The 21,977-nt window shown below is 47.0% G+C and overlaps 1 protein-coding gene across 1 annotated transcript in view; it reads left to right on the forward strand.

The window, feature by feature from the left end:
• The window catches only part of MAP2K1 (mitogen-activated protein kinase kinase 1), a 79,614-nt gene that overhangs the window by 26,053 nt on the left and 31,584 nt on the right, over positions 1 to 21,977 (forward strand). The window contains exons 2-3 of the mRNA XM_029950387.1: positions 12,815 to 13,025; positions 14,509 to 14,655. Of these exons, the coding sequence (XP_029806247.1) occupies positions 12,815 to 13,025; positions 14,509 to 14,655 (358 nt within the window). The remainder of the gene's footprint in view (positions 1 to 12,814; positions 13,026 to 14,508; positions 14,656 to 21,977) is intronic.

Here is a 21,977-nt window from a genome sequence, read left to right on the forward strand (position 1 = left end):
CACACACACACACACACACACACACTCTCTCTCTCTCTCTCTCTCTCTCTCTCTCTCTCTCTGTCTGGTGAGGGCAGGGAACCAGTCTTCCCCATCTGTACTTTCTTAGTCTTTAGCACAGATTATGCTTGTCACACAGTGGGTGCTCTATGATAAATCTGCATTGCCATTTCACAGCTGTGGGCATAAATGGGTATCAGCCAGATGTCTTTTCAACTTCCCCATCCCTTGCCCTCCTCTAGATTGGAGTGGTCCTGCAGGTTTCCATTCTCATGGTCACTTTTGCTTCTGTAGGACCCACCTTTCCCTCTCTCTGTGTCCCCCCCCCCTCTTCTTTTTGCTCTTTGTTGAATTAGCTTGGAATTTGGCCCTTTCCCCCTGATTTTCACCAGACAACAATAAGAATGAAATCTGCAAAAAGCTATTTTCGTGCATGGCAGATTGGACTTAAGGTCTGGGGTAGGGAGGGTGTGTTACATTATAGCAATAAAGACAGCTTAAAATCTAGTGGCATTAGGTTTCTTCCGTCTTAAATGAACTTTGCTCTGGTGCCTCCTTTCCTCGTGTGCTGCTACCTTACAGACACTCTTCAAACAGGCTTCTCCTGTCTTAACTGTGCAGCATAAATCATTTCTCCAGCTCCACCCCTACGTGCTCTTCAGATCTGCTTCTGCCTATGCCATGGCTGAGGATTAGGCCCTTTTAAATTGTGGGCAAGCCTTCTGGTCCGCTGGTAGCCTCTGCTGTGAAGGGGGTTTGTTAACACAAACACTTAAGCAGTGCCCCTGCCCACCTTCCCCCCACTCCTTTCAGAAGACAGAAGCAAGCACTGTCGTTTTTTTTTTTTATAAATTTTTAAAATGTTTTTTGTTATTTTTGAGAGACAGAGACAGCACAAGTGGCGGAGGGTCAGAGAGAGAGGGAGACACAGAATCGGAAGCAGGCTCCAGGCTCTGAGCTAGCTGTCAGCACAGAGCCTGATGCGGGACTCGAACCCATGACCTGTGAGATCATGAGCTGAGCCGAAGGCAGAAGCCCAACTGACTGAGCCACCCAGGTGCCCTGTCGGTTTTGGTTTTAGTTAAGTTTTGTTCCCTCTGGTCTGTGATTTTACTTCTGCCAGGTAGATTTTGACCCTACCAGGCCAACTGCTATTAATTTGAGGACCTAACTAGTTTTCTACAAGGTGAGCACTTGTATGGACTTGTAGTCATGGTCCTGAGATCCGGGTTCCCTGAACATTGCCAGACAGTGATATGGGGAGTGTGATTTTTCTCGGAGATGATGTGTCCTAAGAGGTGAGAGGTTTGGTGACCCGTCTTGTGTGTACTTTGATCAAGAAGGGCCAAGCTGTAATAGACCTGTTGTTCCTGTGCTTTAGGAAGGGACAGCTTTGGAGAATTGATGATTTCTCCATGTGGACTAGAATTGGAAATGTATTTTGAATGCTGTATTTCTTCCAACCTTATCTTCTTCCTGCCTTAGCTGTGCCTCTGAGCATTGGCTATTTTTTGCCCTGGGGACTTGACTTTCCTCATGGTTTTGGGTTATGAGGTCGCATTGGGTCCTTACCTTTTTCTCTCCTTGAAGAGCAACTCGCGCTGCTGATTCACAGAGCAGTATTGGCCATCACTACATAGGCACTTTGTAAAAGGTCTTTGTCAGCTTCTCAAAAGCAGGGAATGGGTGGGGTCAGATACATCGTCTTTCTAAGGCCACAATCGACCAGCTTGTCCTTTCAGGAACACACCCATTGTGTGGTCACTACCAGGCCCAGGGGTCCCTTTCATTTTCCGATGGTGACCACATATTTATTGGATGTTCCGCATGGGCTGTCTGTGGTGTTTTCTCCCTTTGAGTACTGCCTGCTGCCTCCTTTCCCCCCTGCCTCCCTCAGGAATCCCCTGGCTCTCTTACGGCCATCCAAATTTTGACTGCTTCTACTGGCATGCTTCACCTGGGCTATGTCCTTTCTTTTCCCTCCCTGTCCCACTCAAAATATATTGGTCGTGGATGTTCCCCTGAAAGAAATTCTTCTGTGGGTAGATTTGTTGTCTTTCCAGGAACCTTTTAGTACAGCACAGTTCTCTGCCTCAAAGGAATAGGTCACTAACGGGGAAATAACCTGTGGTAGGGTTGATGAGGTGGATGATTTGTTTAAGGACATGAGCTCTTCGGCTCATGGTATGGAGAGAAGATAACTTTTGGAGTTCCAGCCCTAGTCCTAATTGCTCCTGGCTTCCATTTCCATTTCTGTAACATGGGAACAAAATACCTAATTTTTAATGTTGTGAGGATTAAGTTAGTGGGTATAACATGGTGTTTAAGAAGCTCATCTCAACTACATCTAAATTTCATTCTTTATCAGACAGTTATTATGTACTTCTCTTTTCCTCATCAAGTAAAGGTGGTACTCTCTTTCTTTCTTTTTTTTAAATCTTTAATGTTTATTTGTTTTTGAGAGAGACACACACACACACACACACACACACACACACACACACAGTGTGAGCAGGGGAGGGGCAGAGAGCGAGGGAGACACAGAATCTGAAGCAGGCTCCAGGTCTGAGCTGTCAGCACAGAGCTCGACTAGGGCTGAAACCCACAAACCGTGAGATCATGACCTGAGCTGAAGTCGGACACTCAACTGACTGAGCCACCTGGGTGCCCTTAGATAATATTCCTATTCATCCTCCATCTTCTTCCCCAACCCCCTCCAAATTTCATCACTTTTTTTTTTTTTTTCCGTTTTCTTGGGTACTTCTCCGGAAGACTGATCCTTTAGGAATTTATTCATATATGGTTAATATCAAATAAATTTTGTCCATTGGAGCAGAAGAAAACATAGTCTGTCAGTTCTTTCACGCAATTGTATGACACCCCCTCTCTGATCCAGGAGATGTTGTTCAATATTTAAGAAGAGTCTGCATGAGTGGGTGGTCCTGCCACTCCAGAGGTTCCTCTGTGTGGGTGTGTGTGTGCGTGACTTTCAGCGTGACTCTGCGGAAACATGCAGGGGAAGGCAGTTCGTATCATTTTGAAAGCCTGATTCCAGGGTGGTATTGCTTATTATTAGTAGAATTTTTTTTTTGGCTTTTGTTTTTTGTTAAGGATAGGAATATCCTTGATATATTTTTTTTCATTTAAGTAGGTTTCATGTGCGCTGTGGGGCCCAAACGTACACCAAGATCAAGAGTCGCGTGCTCTCTTGACTGAGCCAGCCAGGCTTCCCTATGTATCTTTTTAAAAATAATTTAAACCTGTTTTCTTGACTTTGAAAAACATTTGTTGATTGGCCTGGAAGCCACTTGATTGAAAGAGAAACACTTGTCCTAACTCTCGTTTTAAGTTCTATTATGCCTCTAACATTGTTTGCTTTTAATATTTTTAATCCCTATTCTGTGTCATTTTCTGCAGAATCAACCATTTGCTATCTAAATTTTACGTATCATTCTAGACTGTCTCTGGTCTCCTGCCCCTATAAGATGCAGTCCGGTTAGGCAGGCATCTCCTGAACTGCTGAGTTGTCAGTATCTGAGGCTTCTTGAGAAAATCAGGGGACCTGTAAGACCGTCTTTGCCCCCAGTCTTTGCTGTGAGTGGCAGCGAAACCAGTGAAAGGCAGCAAAGGAAGTATTTAACTACATTGTATATTTTTGCCAGTCTATTGGTCTATGGCACGAAACCAAGAAGATGTAGGAATTTCATCAGTAGTATGGGGCTGACAGTGGTGATCACATCATGGTGTTGTTAGGAGACCAAAGGGGTTCCTCTTCATTTCTCAGGCTGCCTGTCACACAGCAGGTACTTAGTAAATCAGCAGTGAGCACTATCAAATCCAGTGTTACCCTTGCTAACCAGTAATTAGCTGCCGACACCACAACAATATTAACTACTTGTTCAGCACTGCAGATGCTTCCAACATATTTTTACATTACACTCTTATGTAATCTCCACAACAACCTTAAAAAAAATTTTTTTAATGTGTATTTTTGAGAAAGACAGAGGGAGAGAGATGAATGGGGGAGGGGCAGAGAGAGAGGGAGACACAGAATCCGAAGCCGACTCCACGCTTTGAGCTGTCAGCACAGAGCCTGACACAGGGCTTGAACCCACGAACTGTGAGATCATGACTGAGCCCCCCAGGTGTACCTTTATTTATTTATTTATTTTTAAAGTAAGCTCTGTGGTCACTATGGGGCTTGAACTTAAAACCCCAAGATCAGGAGTTGCCTGCTCTGTTGACTGAGCCAGCCAGGTGCTCCATCCCCAACCTTTTATTCAGCATCACAGCATTGGCTTAAAGAGCCCTTAGCTATCTGTATGCCTCTTGGTGCTACACTAAGGGCCTTCTGGTATCAAAATGCATATATGTTCAGAAAAGGCTCGGGAAGATACAACAGTATAGTCTCAAGGGAGAAAGCAGTGATAGGACAGTTGGGTGGCTTACTTGCTTAAGTGTCCAACTCTTGATTTCAGCTCAGGTCATGATCTCATGGTTCATGAGATTGAACCCAATGTGGATTCAGCGCTGACGGCCCAGAGCCTGCTTGGGATACTGTCTCCCTCCTTCTCTTGCTGTCCCTCCCCCACTTGCACGAGTGCTCGCTCTCTCTCTCTCTCTCTCCCTCTCTCTCTCTCTCTCTCTCTCTCTCTCTCTCTCTCTCTCTCTCTCTCTCTCTCTCTCTCTCTCTCTCTCTCTCTCTTTCTTTCTCTCTGTCTCTGTCTCTCAAAATAAATAAACTTAAAAAAAGAAAAAGGCAGTGAGGGGCACCTGGGTGGCTTAGTTGGTTAAACCTTCAACTTCAACTCAGGTCATGATCTCATGGTTCGTGGGTTTGAGTCCTGCATCAAGCTCTGTGCTGACAGCTCAGAGCCTGGGGCCTGCTTCAGATTTGGTGTTCTCCCTCTCTCTGTACCCCCTGTTCCACCCCCCACCCCCGCCTTGACTCTATCTTTCTGTCTCAAAAATAAATAAACTATAAAAAAAAAACAAAAACCGAGGATGAGAAAATGGCCAGTGTTTGTAGAGATGCATTGCCTGGGCCTTAGCTGCCCTTGGAATAACTACACGACGAATCTGATGTTCAGATTAGAGATTTCTAGCATTGAAAAGAACTTTAAAGACCACCTAGTTGAACTTGTCTATTTTACCTATGAGAAAAATTGAGGGGAAGTAAGTGAATAGTTCACAGACCATGTACTATCAGAGTTGAACCCATATCTTCTGACTCTTAAAATCCTCACCCTTATTTGTTAAACGTGGAATATAATGGCAGCCACATGCATGCTTTTCTTCTTTTTCTTTCTAATAGTTTTTTGTCCCATTGTGAAAGACCAGCTCTGTGCTAACCCAGAAGCAGCTGATTTCCTGTGTATGCCACTGGGTCTGGGGGCTGCTTTCAAGAACGACTGTGAGCCTTTGCTCACCTATACATCTGTCAGCAAGCAGAGAAGAGTAGGCGGCCAAGATATGATTTACATTAGCAGCCAGCCTCAAGGAAAAGGGAAAAAAAATACTTCTGCTGAATTCAGTGAAGCACGTTATGAACCAGGCAAGAGAATGGCTGTACTGAAGCGTGCCTTCTCCCAGCTGCCTAAGAATCTAAGCCCAGAGCTGGGTTCAACACCAGCACGAAGCAGAGGTCTGTGCTGGAGGAGGAGTAGGAAACTTTCTCCTGCCCAAGAACTGCCACAGAGGCAAGGTAGAGTTTTGGTTGTGATGGAGAGGAGGGGAAGTCCATGTTCACAGGGCCTGTTTAAGACCGGGACAAGAGAGGGGCGCCCGGGGGGCTCAGTCGGGTGAGTGTCTGACTCTGGCTCAGGTCATGAGCTCATAGTACATGGGTTTAAGCCCCGCGTCGGGCTCTGTGCTGACAGCTAGCTCAGAGCCTGGAGCCTGCTTCAGATTCTGTATCTCCCTCCCTCTCTGACCCTCCCCTGCTCGCACTGTCTCTCTCAGTCTCTCAAAAAAAAAAAAAAAAAAAAAAAGGAAAAAGACCAGGACAAGAGAGAACTTCCCTATCCCTACCACAGGCACAGTGTGTGGCTTCCCATGTTGTCCAGTTTGAGGCCCTGGTTGTTACTTCTTGTCCACATGTACACCCCACTGACTGTTGACCTGTCCTCACTGCTTTAAGATCGTACTGACTGTTTTATCTTCCTAGACCTTCTCTGGGAACACGTGTATTTTGACACTGGAAGGTCCTTAATAAAGCAGCAAGAGGAATACAGGCAGTTTGGGGCACCTTAAGCCAATGCTAAATCAAAGGTGGACATAGAGATCACGTGAGAGTAGTAGAGCCGAGTGGTCACAGTCCACCCCGAAGGAGGAGCAAGGGCACGGAGAAGTACCCTGCTCTGTGGCTAGGCCTCACAGGACAGTTGAGAGCTGAGGGAGGCGTGGGAACACTGAGGGAACAAAACCTCTGCAGCTCAGGCTCCACTCAGCACGAGATAAAACCCATTGCTCGAGAAACTTGCAGCCTTTGTTGCACAGAAATTACCAGCTTTCAAAAGAAAACCCAAGCCTAGCTCTACTCCTGACTGATACTAACAGGACAACTGAAGAATGCACCCATTTCTAAGCATAAAGACAATTTACCTCCGTCCTTAGTCTTCTATTACAGTGTACCACTCTATGCAATATTTAAATGCACAGAGAATCACTAGAGAAAAAACAATCTACAAGAGATAAGGCCGATGACAGAACTAGTCTCCGATGAATCGGGTCTTTAAAACAACCATCATTATGGACGACATGCAAGAACAAATGAGGATTTCAGAGGAGTTGGAAACTAAAACTGGATTCAAGTGGAAATGCTAGAACATTTTAAAAATACGATATCAAAGGTCAACAGGCATATCAGCAGATCGGAGGGAACTGAGGAAGGAATCAATGACCCTGAAGATAGGTTAATAGAAATTATTCACACTGGGGAAAAAAAAAGAAAGAAATTATTTACACTGAGACACAGGAAGAAAAGGATAAAAAGAAATCTGATCACAGCATCCAAGATATATGTATATATATAGAAAAGAGATGGACGTTGAGAGAGAGGAAATGGACAGACACTGACCTGACTGGAACTTCTAAAGGAATTGGCGTCGTGACTGTGGAAGCCTCGGAGGTCCATAGTCTGTAGGGTAGGCTGGCAGCCTGGGGGTTCGTGGAGGACTTGGAGTTGGGGTCCAGAAGCAGTCTGCCGACAGAATTCCCTCTTTGGGGAGGTCTTTGTTCTTAAACTGATTGGACAAGGCCCATTCACATTATGGAGAGTAATCTGCTTTATTCAAAGTTCACCAATTTCCACCCCCTCCACCTCAGAACACCACTTTTGTAGAAATATTCTGAATCAAGTTTGACCACATACCTTAGCATTGTGGCCCTGCCACGCTGGCCCCTAAAATTAACTGTCACATGTCTCCTTTTGGTTACTGTTCCCCACCCCAAAGGGTGTTCCCGTTTCTGCTACTTTATAACTGCATAGGCTATTTGGGCCTTTTTTTGAGTTATACATAGATGTAGAAGAACACATTTTTTTTTTTTATTGCCTAGAATTTTATTGCCTAGTTAGTTGAGCAGCCTTTCCCAGCATGGCCTGCAGGATTGAGGTATGAAGGTATAGAGCCCCTCCTGCACCATGTTTTTGGGGCTGGCTTAAACTGCACCCCCTACCACAGATGGGCTAGCCAAGGGTGGAGTCTGGAAATTGGTTAGCTGTGCCTCTGGCCTCCTCTACCTTCCTCCTTCAGGCCCGTTCTTCTTCCCTCTCTTATGCTCTTTGTAACCCCCACACCCTGCTGTCTAGGGTTTGGCTGTATAGAGAACCCTAAGGCCAGTTCTTCTCTCTTTTCCCCTCACATCTCCCTTCTTTCAAAGATCCTCAGCTTTTCATCCTGAACACAACCTCTGTCTTACTTTGTACCTCTTCAGCTAGCTATCACGTGCATAGGCTTGGATCTCAGAGATACCCAGACAACCCCCTGTCTCTTCCCCTCTTCCCCATGCACTTATTTTTTTTTTCTTTTAATGGGTGCAGAAACTGAGGACCAGAAGGGTGGTAGCTTGCCCAAGACGTTACAGATGGGAGTGATATAGGGTGAGGATTGGGGGGTTGCATTGTTAGTCTCTTGGTGCTGTTCCCCCTTAGCTTAGGTCTCCTGTCTTCCCTTTCCCTTCCCTGCCCCGGTACTGTTCCTGCTTGGCAGATGCCATGGAGGAGCGAGAACTTCCCAACTCCCTGGGCTCTCTGAGAACGCTGCCCGCAGATACCGGGACTCTTTCTCTCCAGCACAGCTATTGATGGTCCCCCTCTGCTCTTCCTCTGTGCTCCTTCCTGGCTGAGGCAGGGCCTGCCACCCAGGGCTGTGGCAAGGCGCAGGTTGGTGACAGGAAGCTTGCCAGCATTTGCGTGCTACCATGGCTCATTTCTGTTGGGTGTGTGGCAGGTTGAAGACCTCACTCCTTTGTCTAGACATCACCTCCCTCCCCCTTCCTATTTCAGTGACCATCACGGTTGGGGATGGCAGTGTGAGGCCTTGAAAGGAGCTCTGTTCCCGTTGCTGAGAGACCTGCCGCCAATAAGCTGTGTGAGACCTTGTCCTCTCTGAAGTTTCCGTTTCCTCACCTGTCAAATGGGTCGAATCAGGGGGTCTTTTCCTTTCCCTCTCTGTGCTGCATTTTTTACTGCTTTCTGATATAAACCACTGAGCTGCAAATGCAAGATTCCAGTTGTGGCAGTGCAGTTAGGCGCAGCAGATGGGTGGGATGAGAGGGAAGGAGATGTTCTGGCCCATAGGATCATCCTCTCTCCACCCACTGCATTGTGCCTCCCTGGTGTTTTCAGAGCACAAATGACAACCCTTGTTTTTTACCACATTCCTTGCTCTTCTCTGCATTCCCATTTCAAACCTATAATTTTCTTGTATCTCGATGAACTTGTGTTTTCTGTAAGACAGCCATGGTGTGGAATTCTTGTTACCGTGTGTCATTTTCTCTCTGCTGTGGTGAACGGGGTGGTGGGGGTCAGACATCACAGCTGGTCCCTGGAGAGGGCGGTGTGTGTGTGTCACATATTTACTGGGCTCCAGGTTCCTTTCTCAATCTATAGTTCTGATTTTGCTGATTTCAGTTAAAACCAAAAATTGTGAAGGAGACAGGTTCTTGTCCTCTGAGATTTGTGGCGTGGTCGAAGGGTAGCAGGCCCCTCTCTTCCTATTTCCTTTACTTGAAGCATTTCGCCTTGGGGTGGGGTGGGGCAGAAATGAGCCTTGTTGAACATCATTGAGTCCCTGTGCAGGAGGAAGCAATACTAAAGACTGTTCCATTATTGATGGATTTCTTTTTAATGAGTACTGAAAGCCATTTTGATGCCAGGATTTTCCTTTCACCTTCAGATAAAATCCTTGGTGTTTCATTCTCTGCAACAGTTCTTAAAAAAAAAAAAAAAAAACAACCTTTCCAAGGGCTTTAAGAATTATTAAAGGAAAGGCAGCAATTTCTTGATTCCACGGTGGCTGCCTTTGCGGTGGCTCCTCGTCTTGCAGCCTACCCACACTTGCCCTGACTTTAGTGTAGAAGTGTGTGAAAATTCCCTTGTTCCTTCCCGTTAGTTTTCTGTTTTGATCCTCCCCTGGTTAGGGAAGTATGGAGTTGTAACTCCATTTTACAGCCGAGAAAACTTGAGATGTGTCGAAGTTAAATGACCACATGGCCACACAGCTAGTTGTTGACTACCATGGGGTAAGAGCTTGGCAACATGGTCCCTCCCCCATAATCAGGAAAGTTGTGCCACCACGCCTACAGACTTTGCTATGGCATAGCCTTCTGAAAGCGTGAATCAGGAGTCAGTTCCTTAGCTGGTGGGGTAGGTGGTTAGACGGGAGAGCAGAGAAGGTCTAGGAAGGAGGAAGCCCAGATTTAGTTTTTCTTCCTGAAGGTGGGAGAGTTACTTAATTCTACAGAGAGTCAGGAAGATAAGCAGAGTCAACATTTCCTCTTTTTCTTGGCCAGATGGATGGGGTGTCTTGTGGTCACTGTTACTTGCAAGGCAGCGTTCAGCTTGATGTGCAGGGAGGCAGGGTCGCATCTGTCGCGAAGGGCTCTTACTGTAGGTATGCTGTCTTCATGTATGACCGAGCACTGGCAGAGCGCATGTCCCACACTAGGACCCTACCCACGTCTGCAAGTGGCCTCCCTTGAAAGTGTTGAGCTTTTTGAAGAGGTAATGCAGCATAAGATGAGAGTTTTTCTCCACCCAGGTCTCAGTCCTTGCTCTGTTGCCCCCTAGCTGTGTGACCTTGGACAAATCACGTCACCTGTCTGCTTCAGCTTGCTATGCTTGTATTTGTAGCATTGTGGCCAAAGTGTATTAGCAAGTGTGAAACAGTACACAGTGCTGTGATTTCCGTCCATTCAGTCCTTCCCTCTCCCCCATATTGCTTAGCGTTCCTGCCTGACTGAAGCCTTTGGAGGCTGCGTTTCCAGCCTGACTGAGCCCTACAAGCAGCTGTAACCTCCTCGAAGTTTTAGCTGTGGGGGACTGTCTGTGTTTGACATGTGTCTCTAGATGTTGTCATTGATCCTTTGTGTACAGACCTCAGCGAGAGGACACCTGAACGTGGGCACCGTGCCCTTCCAGCCATGCTTGTTCTGGGTCCCTACCCCTGATGGACTGGGGGCAGCTGTGACATTTAATTGAGCCTTTTAGCAAGATGAGAAAATGACCAGCTGTTTTAGTCTGTTTGGGCTGCATAACAAAATGTCATGGACTGTTGGCTTAAGCTACAGAAATTTATTTTTTTCATGGTTCTGGAGGCTGGAAGACCAAGATGAGGGTGCCGGCATGGTCGGGTTCTGGTGAGGCCTCTCTTCCTGACTTGCGGACTGCTGCCTTCTCTTGGTGTCCTCACGTGGCCTTCCCGTGGCCATGTGCGTCGTGGCAAGGAGGTCACTTCTCTTCTTAGGGCCACCAGTCTTATCTGATTAGGACTCCACCCATACGACCTTAACCTTAATTACCCCCTAAGTGTTCTGTCTCTGAACGTGATTACGTTGGCGGTTTAGGGCTTCAACAGGAATTTTAGGAGCCGCAGTTCAGTCCATGGCACCATCCTTCCTTTCCCGAGAGCTACGCGGGGAGGGAACTTGGTGAAGCTAGCCATGTGTCTTCTGTGGCCCATGCCCTGTCACTTGTAAGGCGGTGTTGGATCTTCCCATAGACTGGGGAGGCAGTAGGTCTCCACCTCCTTGCCTTCTTGAGAGTTGGAACAGAGTGTGAGTGAAGAGTGGAAGATTCTGGTTACTCCTGCCCTTCAAGCTCAGAAACAGTGTGCATGTTGGGGAGTGGGCACCAACCTTCTGATGTGAATGATGCCCTGTCTTGTCACCGTGTTGTGTGTTTAGACTAGGACCAAAATCAGATGAAACACTGAGGATGTTCTCTATACCACCCTCATCTTACAAACCCCCCCAGGGATAATGAATTCTTTTCCGTTCTCTGTACAACACTCTGTACTGCCCACCAGCCTGCTGAATGCACAGCGAAGCAGGCTGCTCTCTGTCTTGCCCACTCGCCTCGGCACCCACTGGCTGAATTATGTGCTTACCAAGAGCCAGTTTGTTCCCAGCATCATGTGTACGGTTGTGGCTGGCGTTGTTGTTAAGTAACGTACTTCAGTATCAGATAAACTGGTGAAATATGACTGCAAATGAAGTGGGTTCTCCCCTCCGCCCCCCTCTTGAACACTAATTAAAAGCCGTAGAAAGACTCAATAAGTCCAACTCACTAAAACACGTTACTGTCAAATTAGATGGGCATTAGAATTGAGGGAAATCATAGAAGTCTTATGACTTTATTTTATATTAGTAAGTGGCTACATTTTTACTCTGAGGACTCAGGAATTGGAAATGATAGTGTATCATTTGCTGGTTCATGTGAGAAAGATGGCAGGGGGCTCTTTCTGGTGGACTCTTACTCAAAGAGAGGGCCTTACCCTGCCTACCTTAGAAGATGGATGAATAAATGGACATTTGTATGTATATGATGCAAAAAAAAATTTTAGGTAGGTATTTTTATGATTTCTTTCTGTATTTTAATTAACCTGGTTTTGGACATGATCACATTAGAGAGGAGGGTTTTTGCTGTTCCCATGCAGTTTAGAGTCTGTTGTGATGGTTTGGTTTGATTTCAATTTAGTGCTTTTAGGAAATAGATTTTATTTTGCATATGGTGTTAACTTAATAATCCAACACTAGTGGGGCTTTGGGAATTGGGGCTTAAAAAATTTTTTTAACATTTATTTATTTTTGAGACACAGAGCACAAACAGGAGAAGGGCAGAGAGAGAGGGAGACACAGAATTCAAAGTAGGCTCTAGGCTCTGAGCTGTCAGCACAGAACCCGACGCAGGCCCTTGAACCCACCAAACGTGAGGTCATGACCTGAGCCGAAGTCGGACACCCAACCAACTGAGCCACCCAGGCACCCCAGAACTGGGACTTTAAAGCAAATGAAGGTGGCTCCTTCTGATTATAAGCACATTCTTTGGTTCCTTCTGTAGAGTGCAGCATAATGAGAGAGGCCTTGTTTTACAAATGAAGAAACCGAGGCCTGGAGAGGTGAAGCGTGTTGGTGGGGAGCGGTGGTGGGTGGCATGGTGAGGGGAGCAGGGCTGCAGCACCTTGAGTCCTCCTTGGAGTCCCTCCATTCCTTCTCCCAGCCGGCCCCAGAGCTGGTGCTCTCCGCAGCATAGGTGCTCCTCTGGAGGGCCTCTCTGATGCTGGTTCTGACTCCCGCTCCCCCTCTGGGACAGGACCAACCTGGAGGCTTTGCAGAAGAAGCTGGAGGAGCTGGAGCTCGATGAGCAGCAGCGGAAGCGCCTGGAGGCCTTTCTTACCCAGAAGCAGAAGGTCGGGGAATTGAAGGATGACGACTTTGAGAAGATCAGTGAGCTGGGCGCCGGCAATGGTGGTGTGGTGTTCAAGGTCTCCCACAAGCCGTCCGGGCTGGTCATGGCCAGAAAGGTGAGGCCACTCAAAAATAAAGACAAGAAAAGAAAAAAAGAAAAATGTACTGAATCAGGTTTGCCTTGGTAAATAGGTGACTGCATTATCTCTTGGAAGATCAGGGGCCTGCGGCCAAGGGTGGAAGGAAGATTGACTTTTCACTCAGTACCTGTTTGAATTTTGAGCTCTTGTTATGTATCAGATTATGGGGTGAACACACTGGTGTGTGTTAGTGTATTTATCCCCGCCCCCAGACTGGAAAATAATAGCAGGTGACCTTCGTGCATTTTCTGCGTGTTCTGGAAAAAATGCAAGGGTGCCTGTTTGCCATTATCCGGTGCAGGAGAAGCTGCTTTGATGTAGGCAGCCCGGGCCATGCACCAGACCCTGCTTTCAAGTTGTTAGCCTGCGCTCCGGCCCTGCCCCTGCTTCCCCTTCAGTGTCCTGCAGGTAGCATCTCCACTCCCCGCCGTGGCAGGCAGTCTCCGAGCTGGACTCCCCTTCTTGTCCACCGTGCTCCTCCTCTCACTGCACACAGCCCCAGCTCCAACGAGGCCCAGCGGGCCCCCTGCCCCAGCACACCACATTTAATCCTATTCACACATTTTTGCTCAGGCCACTCCTTCCATCTTTTCAAACCGTGCCTGTCTTCACAGACCGCCTCTTGCCTAGCTTTCACCAGCTACTCCAGCCCACGATGATAACCCTGGTTTCTATATCCTCTGACACTCCTTGTCCGTAGCCCTTTCTAGAAGCTTCATCTTATTCAGTTACCATTTCCTATGTCTGCCTGGAGGAAACAAGGGACAACATCAGGGGGACATAGGTGGCACCAGAGGCCCTGGCTGACTCTCAACCACATCAGGCTCCTGAAGTCAAGAGGAACTCCCCTGGGTAGCTTGGGTCCACACTCTCAGTCCTTCCTGCCCCTGCACTCCCACAGCCCCTGAGGGTCAGTCCGCTCATCAGGCTGCTTTGCCTTCCTCTATCAGCCTCCCAGGTCCTTTTAGAGGGAATGCTCCGTTCAGCTCTGTGCTTGGGAGGGGTGAGCCTCCCCGCCTCCCCATCCTCACTCTTGGCTCCCAGGAACAGAGACTTAGCCGCCTTCCCCTCGTTAAGGCTCTTCCCCTCGTTAAGGCTCTTCCCCTCGTTAAGGCTCTTCCCCTCGTTAAGGCTCTTCCCCTCGTTAAGGCTCTTCCCCTCGTTAAGGCTCCTCCCCTCGTTAAGGCTCCTCCCCTCGGTAAGGCTCCTCCCCTCGGTAAGGCTCCTCCCCTCGTTAAGGCTCCTCCCCTCGGTAAGGCTCCTCCCCCCTCATTAAGGCTACTACTTGGTGGGTTGGCATGGAGTGCTTTGGTCAGGCAGAAACTTGTGAGTTAAAAAGTGCCCGTTTCCTCTCCTCCCACTTTTAAGAGCTTAAGCATTTAAGAAGGCTCCCAGCCATCCCGCCAGCCATCCCTCCATATATTTAAAATGTCTCTTCCTCTCACCTGTCTTTCCCTAGCTAATTCACCTGGAGATCAAACCCGCAATCCGGAACCAGATCATAAGGGAGCTGCAGGTTCTACACGAGTGCAACTCCCCGTACATCGTGGGCTTCTATGGCGCATTCTACAGTGACGGCGAGATCAGTATCTGTATGGAGCACATGGTACGTGGTCACCTGTCAGCCTCTGGTGACTCTGGATGGCTCTGGTCTCATCTTTGGTTTGTGACTAGCTGCCTCCCTGTTTCTCCCTGGATCCATGTCCCCTCTTGGGCAGCTGGGAAGCCTGATTGGGGAACTTGGAATAACCAGAAGCCAACAGGCCACCTTTATAGGTCCCCTTCTGTCTTCAGAGAGAGGGGGCAGCAACCAGGTATCCCTGGAGGGTGTGTCCAGAGCACATCTCCCAGTTTTCCTGACCCCAAGATTTTGATGTGCGTAAGATCAGGTTAATACAGTTTATGTCTATTTATCGTATGCAGGGTTGTGTGCTAGGTACCCAGTTCTGGGGTTTTGAAGCTGAAACTTCCGTGTCCTCAGAGTCTATCATTTGCTTTAAGAACAGTCTGGAGGGGTTCTTAGGGTGTGCAGAGAAGTAATGTCATTTGATGCCCATCAGAGAAAGCAAGTGAGAGGGGATTTAGGGGCTAATGATGTGGATATGGGCTGCCAATCTTTGTACCATTAGCTGCCTGGTGTCCCTTCCTTCTCTTCTTGGTGACTGACAGTAATAGCAGCATCTACAATAATCTAGCAATACTGATACTGGTCAGCTAATATATACCTGGTACTATAGCATGGACTACCCTACACATGTTAATATTTTATTGCATTTTGCAACAACCTTCTTGGATGGGTGGATCACCTGCATTTTACAAATGAGGAAACTGAGGCTCAGAGATGTTAATAACTCACCCAAGGTCATGCAGCTAGTAAGTGGAATTGGCAGAATTGAAACTGAGGCTGTCGGGCCCCAGTCCCTGTACTTTGTTGAATCCACTGGATAGTAACTGGGGATGTTTCCATCCTCCATGCCCAGAATTTCAGAGAGACAGGCTAGCTTCGTGATGGCTATTTTTTCCTGTCCCCATTAGGCAACAGGGGACTTTGGAATCTGAGATGTTTATTCATATCTTCCTTCTCCACAAAAATGCGAATAGACACCGTCTCATTTGCCACCGTGTCTCCAAAGCCCAGAATAGCCCTGGCACACAGCAGGTGCTCAATAATTATTTGTTTATAGGTGTCACCTTCTCACCAGGACCTTGGGCAGGCTTCTTTATCCTTCTCATTCTCCTTTTCCTCATTCGCAAAATGGCCATTACTATACCTACCTCATTGTGGTGAGGATTGGTGAAAATAACGGAGGAAGCCTCCTGGCACACCGGCTCCAAGCTTGTGTCGTGCGCATGGCAGCGGTTGCCTTATTCTCACTGGTGCTGACCGCCCGGGGATGAGGGCTGACTGATTGAGTCTGCGTGCTCAGGGCCGCTGGGCTTTCAGCCCTCAGTCTGGCAGAGCGTCCCTCTGCTTCTCCACCTCCTTCCTGACCCTGGCTCTGCCCTGACCTCTGGGGAGAGCCCCAGTGCCTGGTCTTCACGAGCCCCAGGAGGTTTGTCCCTTGCTGGTGCCCCATTATTTTGAACTTGTGTTCATGTTAATGATGAGGAAGTGCTGTGCATGCTGTCGCCGGTGTCTGCCCACTTCTTGGTGCCATGTGGAACGTCTCCTGCGCTCCTGAAGGCTCCCGAGAATGCTCTCTTTCCTCTTGCTTGAACGGGAGGGAAGTAGCCTCTCTGTGAAGCATGTGACCATTGTTGGTTTGGTCCTCGCTCAGGCCTGGGATGCTGATATTTCCCCCTCAGGTCCTAGCCTCCCTTTGGTGGGGTACAGGGCAGAGGAGCGGGGGGACTGTTCCTTATGCTTTGGGTTTCTTGGACTTTTTGCTCTTGATGGCTGGTTTTCTACTCTAGCCCAGCAATGGAGGTTCCTTGAAAACTAGAAGAGGAAGAGGGTGGAGGTAATGGTGATAAGCCAGTGACAGGCAAGGCCAGTCTTTGTCTTAGGTGTTGCCAAGATTTTGGGAGGTGGGTGGCAGCCTGGGTAGACATGGTTGTAACTAACTTTCTCATTTTCTACCACTTGGTGAGTCCTTGCCCTGTTATGTAAGTTGTTAATCACATCAGCCCTGTCATGTGATGCAATGTTGACCACCCTCCCCGAGGTGGGGGAGGGAACAAGGCCACGAGAGGCCTAGTAATTAGCTAAGGTTATATAACCAGTAAGTGTCAGAGCTAAATTCTAACTAGTGTCTCTAACTAGGTCTGCCGTCTTTAAATTTCATACTCTCTCAGGGTTTTCTCATCTCTGCAGAGCAGTATTTGGACCAGATCTTCTCTAAGGACCCTTCCCTACCCTAACATCCTGTGTTTCTATGATTTTGGGCACTCATAGCCAGTCAGGGTTTACATCAGTTCATCAGCATGGGTCTGGCTTCACAAACACTTACTTGTACTGCCTTTTATGTGCAGGGTGCCACATGAGCTGCCGGGGGGATTGGAGGAATTGAGGGTAGTCTCTCTGTTCCCCAGAGCTGTGTGTAGGTTGGATGGCTGTGTTCTAGGGCCTTCTTAAGTGAGGAGTTGTCAGTGTGGATGAGGGGCTTCTGAGCACCAGGTATGTGTCCTCTCTGCTGTCTTCACAGTCAGATTGTTTCCTGAGTGCCCTCCAAGTTCTGTGCTGCTCAGAATTCTTCCTTTGTTAGAGGAACCAGGGTGCTGTTTGTAGGGTGATCGTGGTTGAATTACATGGTGCTTGCTTCAGAGGTTAAGATTAGGCCCCCCAGGCATTGATAGGCAGTGGCCTTTTCATTTATTCACAACTTGCAGGAACCTGTTTAATTAGCTTTATTCAGCCTCTTGCCATATGAAGTTCAGTTTTTAAATTTGTCTTAAATTGATCTGTGGTGAGGCTTCCTCATTGTGAAGTCCTTTATTGGCTGTGGATTCATAGATAGAGATCATAACCTGTGTACCCCTTATGCTGTCCCTCTCGCTCAACTTTCCTGTCCAAGAGGACAAGATGACTCAGGACATGACAAGGGTTGATTTCTCATTGGTTAGTTTTCCTCCAGAGAATTTGGCTCTATGGGTAGAGTAGGATCTTCCCTCATAATTCTCTGAAGCAGAAGAGATCTCTGGAGTTTCCCAAGGGTGCCTGAGCTTAGAAAACTGGCTTTCAGAAGGTGGGAGGGTCAAAACCTTTTGAAGGCCATGCACAGTGTTTGGCACCTATTAGGTGATAGGTATTGAGTGGCTGAATGAAGGAGGCCAAGATGGTGGAGGGCATGGTCAGGCCTGGGGCTCACTGGGAGAGAGTTAGGCTTTGGAGTCAACAATAGGGTCTTCTCTTCCTATGTGTCCATAGGCCCAGAGAGCAGCTGGACCAATGTGTTAATTTTAGTGGAGAGGCTCAGAGCTACCAGAGATGCAACCCTGTAGTGAAGCTGTTGTGACCTGAAATCCAGGCCACCATGCTCCAGAGTAGCTCTCTGGTCTAGCCTTGGACCCTCTCACCCCTTCTTGGTCCCTGAGCAGGTTCTTCTGCAGAAGAGCTCCCATCCCGGTTGCCTCTGACAGGAAAAGTCTGACTGCTGGTGGCTACTTCTCTTTGGGTATTTCTGCTTTGTTTCAGCTTCCACATTTCAAAGGTGTCCTGTAGAGCTCTGTTCGTTAGCCATGTCCCAACTTCAGAGGTCCTTTGGTTCTGTGTTTGTCACAGTCCTTGTGTGTTCTCAGTCATTCATGTATCCCCCCCAGCACTTTATCATGACAGTTTGAAATACAGAGCGAGGTGAAGGAACTGAATAATGTGCACTGTAAACCCCCCACCTGGATTCTGCAGTTCCTGTTTTGCCATGTTTGCTTTGCCACATGTTGCCCATGCTCACGTCATTTCTTAGGTGCATCTTAAAGTGAATTTGTGTATTCGGCATCCATTGGGCCCTGTCTTCTAAAGCATTCACCCAGGGGCTGACTTATGCGAGAAGTAAACTGTGCTTGTGCTGCCCTGTCTGAATTTTTTAGACTCAAGGGGTAAATGGATGCCCCTGATCAGAATAGGAATGCTCTTACCTTTGGGAAGGTAGATTCCCGCACAGGTGTAGCTGAGCAGCCAGAGAGACCTGAGGACTCATGGCTCATGGTTCTCATGCAGGAGTAAAAGCTTTTGAGTTCTCTCTCTCTCTTTCCATAAAGCATTTGTCTCTTCTATAGAAAACCTTCACAAAAGTGCCATTGACTTAGTTAATAATTGGCTTCTAAAAATAAACACAATTTCAGCAGCTTTAGTCAGGGAAGGCAAGTTCTTGGCAACAGTGAAGTGGAATTAAAAGGTGGTAAGTTGAGTTGGAGGCAGCCCTGGGTAATTCTGACTGTGGTTCATGCTCCTTAAATCTTGCTAATCCCATTGTTCATGCTGTGACTCTGCTTCCAGCTCTGAAGGGGGCGAAAGGAAAGAGAGCCACCGAGGTTTCTTCCTTTGTGACAGGAGTATGTACCACAACCCCAGGGAAAAGTGTGAGCCAAGCTGTCCTCTAGCCTAGGCTGTGGAACCCGAGAATCATGGGCTTAGCTTTTCTACCTCATTTGAGTCAGATTTTGACAGAGTTGCTTTGTTACCTAGTTTTCAGTGTGTAGTCCTTCCTGATAATTAATTGGCCGATCAAACAAAGGATCTGAAACTACATTCAACTGGAAGCAAGTGAGAAATGCCTTGGAAACTTTGTGCATTGGAGTTCTTCTTCCCATTGGTGAAGGAAATGGAGAGGTGCTGTGATTATGTTTCTGGAAGACTTGGGTGTGGTTACCTGGGCTCTGATGTCCTGACTCCAGAGGCCTGCAGCATTGTGAAGGAGCCAGGCTCACAGGGTGACTCACACCCGAGCCTGGGTCACAGCTTGGGCAGGGCTCTTTCAAGGACTCTTGGAAAATAAATAGCGGAGTTCTGTTGTCAGTGTGGATGGAAGGACAGAGTCATCTGTTGGGTTCTAGATGAGTGATTCCACTCCTGTGTATGGCCCAAAGGAAATTTTAGGTTGAAATTCAGGATTCTTCATCATGCTCCTTGGTCGCCTGACCATTAATTCTGATTAGAAGACAAACATGTTTGGGGGTATCAGGTGCATTTGAATTCACTCCTGTACTGCTTTCTTTTTTCTCAACATCTGTGATCCAGAGTTGATTGTGACAGAAAGTGATTTGTCCAAACGTTCCTATGCAGAAGCTTAGAATTTTTAAGTTGATAATCTATTTTTTTAGCATTGTTTTGGGAGACCTTTCCTGAGGGGTCTATACCTCTGAATGAATCTTAGTTTCTCGCCATCTCTAGAAAGAAAGCAGAGTTGTATCTATCTTACAGTGCCTTTGCACAAAACAGACGCCCAGTAAGTGCTCTGAATTGATTGTAGATTGAATTCTCCACTTTCCTAAAGGAGTTCAATAATTTAAAAAGGCAAAACATTTGTTCATTGTAGAAAATTTATAAACCATAGAAAAGCACAAAGAAGAAACTATCATGCAAAGTCCCTGATCATCTTCCTACCTAGGCTAGAAGTGACCATTGATGACACTTTGGATGTTCTAATTTTGTGTGAGTGACACAAACACTTTTTTATGTCTATAAAAGTGGGAATATGTTCTGTCCTTCTTTTTAATCATGTTGTGCCTTGTTCTGTGACCTTATGCTCCCAGGATGTGACATCGAGGCTAGGGGACTCTAGAAATTGGAAGCTTACAGGGATGTCTTTCTGCTTGGCCATGTCTTGACCACTTCTGAGGTGCAGTTTCTCTGTCTGTCCTGTTTCCAGTCCTTCTCTTAGCTGCTTGGCCCAGGAATCCCTTCCTCCGCTGAGCACCTGTAGTGATGTCTCTACTCATTCAGCTGCTTGTTCCCTGGCTTGTTTCAGAGGAGGATTTAAGGTGCCTTCCATCATTCAGTGTTCTGTCTCCCCAAACAGAGTGTGGTGGTGGTGTTTTTTTTTTACCCCCTCTCTAGAGTTTTTTCCATTCCTAGTTTCTCATATATCCCTATACCTTTCACAGAGGTGGTTAATAAATGATAGATGATAGTGATAATTGCTCAGTGTAGATGAGATCCTTTAAAAATCAGTCTGAATTTGCAGGAATTGTCTCTACTTCTGAGGGTGGTTGTTAAGATGCGGCTGCTAAGTAGCAGCACTTGAGCCATGGGATATGAACGTAGTTCTGCCTCGCTACACCAGGGTTTCCTGAGTGAAGCTTTTCTTCAAGATCTCAGTCTGTGGTGTAGAATCCACGAATGTGAAGGATTGTGAGCTCCACAGAGGCTGGCTTTATATCCCACACATGCTGTGTCTTGCATTCACCCTGTTTCTGCCACTACCTCCCCCTTTCCGGGTATGGAAATCATACCCCTTCTTTGAGTAAGACATCAACTCAAATGCCATCTTTTCTTTTTCTTTTTTTTCTTTTTCTAATTTATAATAGTTTATTGTCAAATTGGTTTCCATATAACACCCAGTGCTTCTCCACACAAGTGCCCCCCTCCATGATCATCACCCCTTCCCCCTCCCCCTTCAGTCCTCTGTTTTCAGTATTCAGTAGTCTCTCATGATTTGTGTCCCTCGCTCTCCCCAACTCTTTCCCCCTTCCCCTCCCTATGGTCCTCTTTTAGGTTTCTCCTGTTAGACCTATGAGTGCAAACATATGGTATCTCTCCTTCTCCGCCTGACTTATTTCGCTTAGCATGACACCCTCAAGGTCCATCCACTTTGCTACAAATGACCATATTTCATTTTTTTTCTCATTGCCATGTAGTACTCCATTGTATATATATACCACATCTTCTTGATCTACTCATCAGGTGATGGACATTTAGGCTCTTCCATGATTTGGCTATTGTAGAAAGTGCCGCTATGAACATTGGGGTACATGTGCTCCTAGGCATCAGCACTTCTGTATCCTTTGGGTAAATCCCTAGCAGTGCTATTGCTGGGTCATACGGGAGTTCTATTGATAGTTTTTTGAGAAACCTCCATACTGTTTTCCAGAGCGGCTGCACCAGTTTACATTCCCACCAACAGTATATAAGAGGGTGCCTGTTTCTCCACATCCTTGCCAGCATCTATAGTCTCTTGATTTGTTCATTTTAGCCACTCTGACTGGCGTGCGGTGGTATCTCATTGTGGCTTTGATTTGTATTTCCCTGATGATGAGTGACGCTGAGCATCGTTTCATGTGCTTGTTGGCCACCTGGATGTCCACTTTGGAGAAGTGTCTGTTTATGTCTTCTGCTCATTTCTTCACTGGGTTATTCATTTTTTGGGTGTGGAGTTTAGTGAGTTCTTTATAGATTTTGGTTACTAGCCCTTTATCTGATATGCCATTTGCCACTATCTTTTCCCATTTTGTCGGTTGCCTGTTAGTTTTTTTGATTGTTTCCTTTGCATT

This window comes from Suricata suricatta, chromosome 9, assembly GCF_006229205.1.
Source record: "Suricata suricatta isolate VVHF042 chromosome 9, meerkat_22Aug2017_6uvM2_HiC, whole genome shotgun sequence".
Classification (NCBI taxonomy): Eukaryota; Metazoa; Chordata; class Mammalia; order Carnivora; family Herpestidae; genus Suricata; species Suricata suricatta.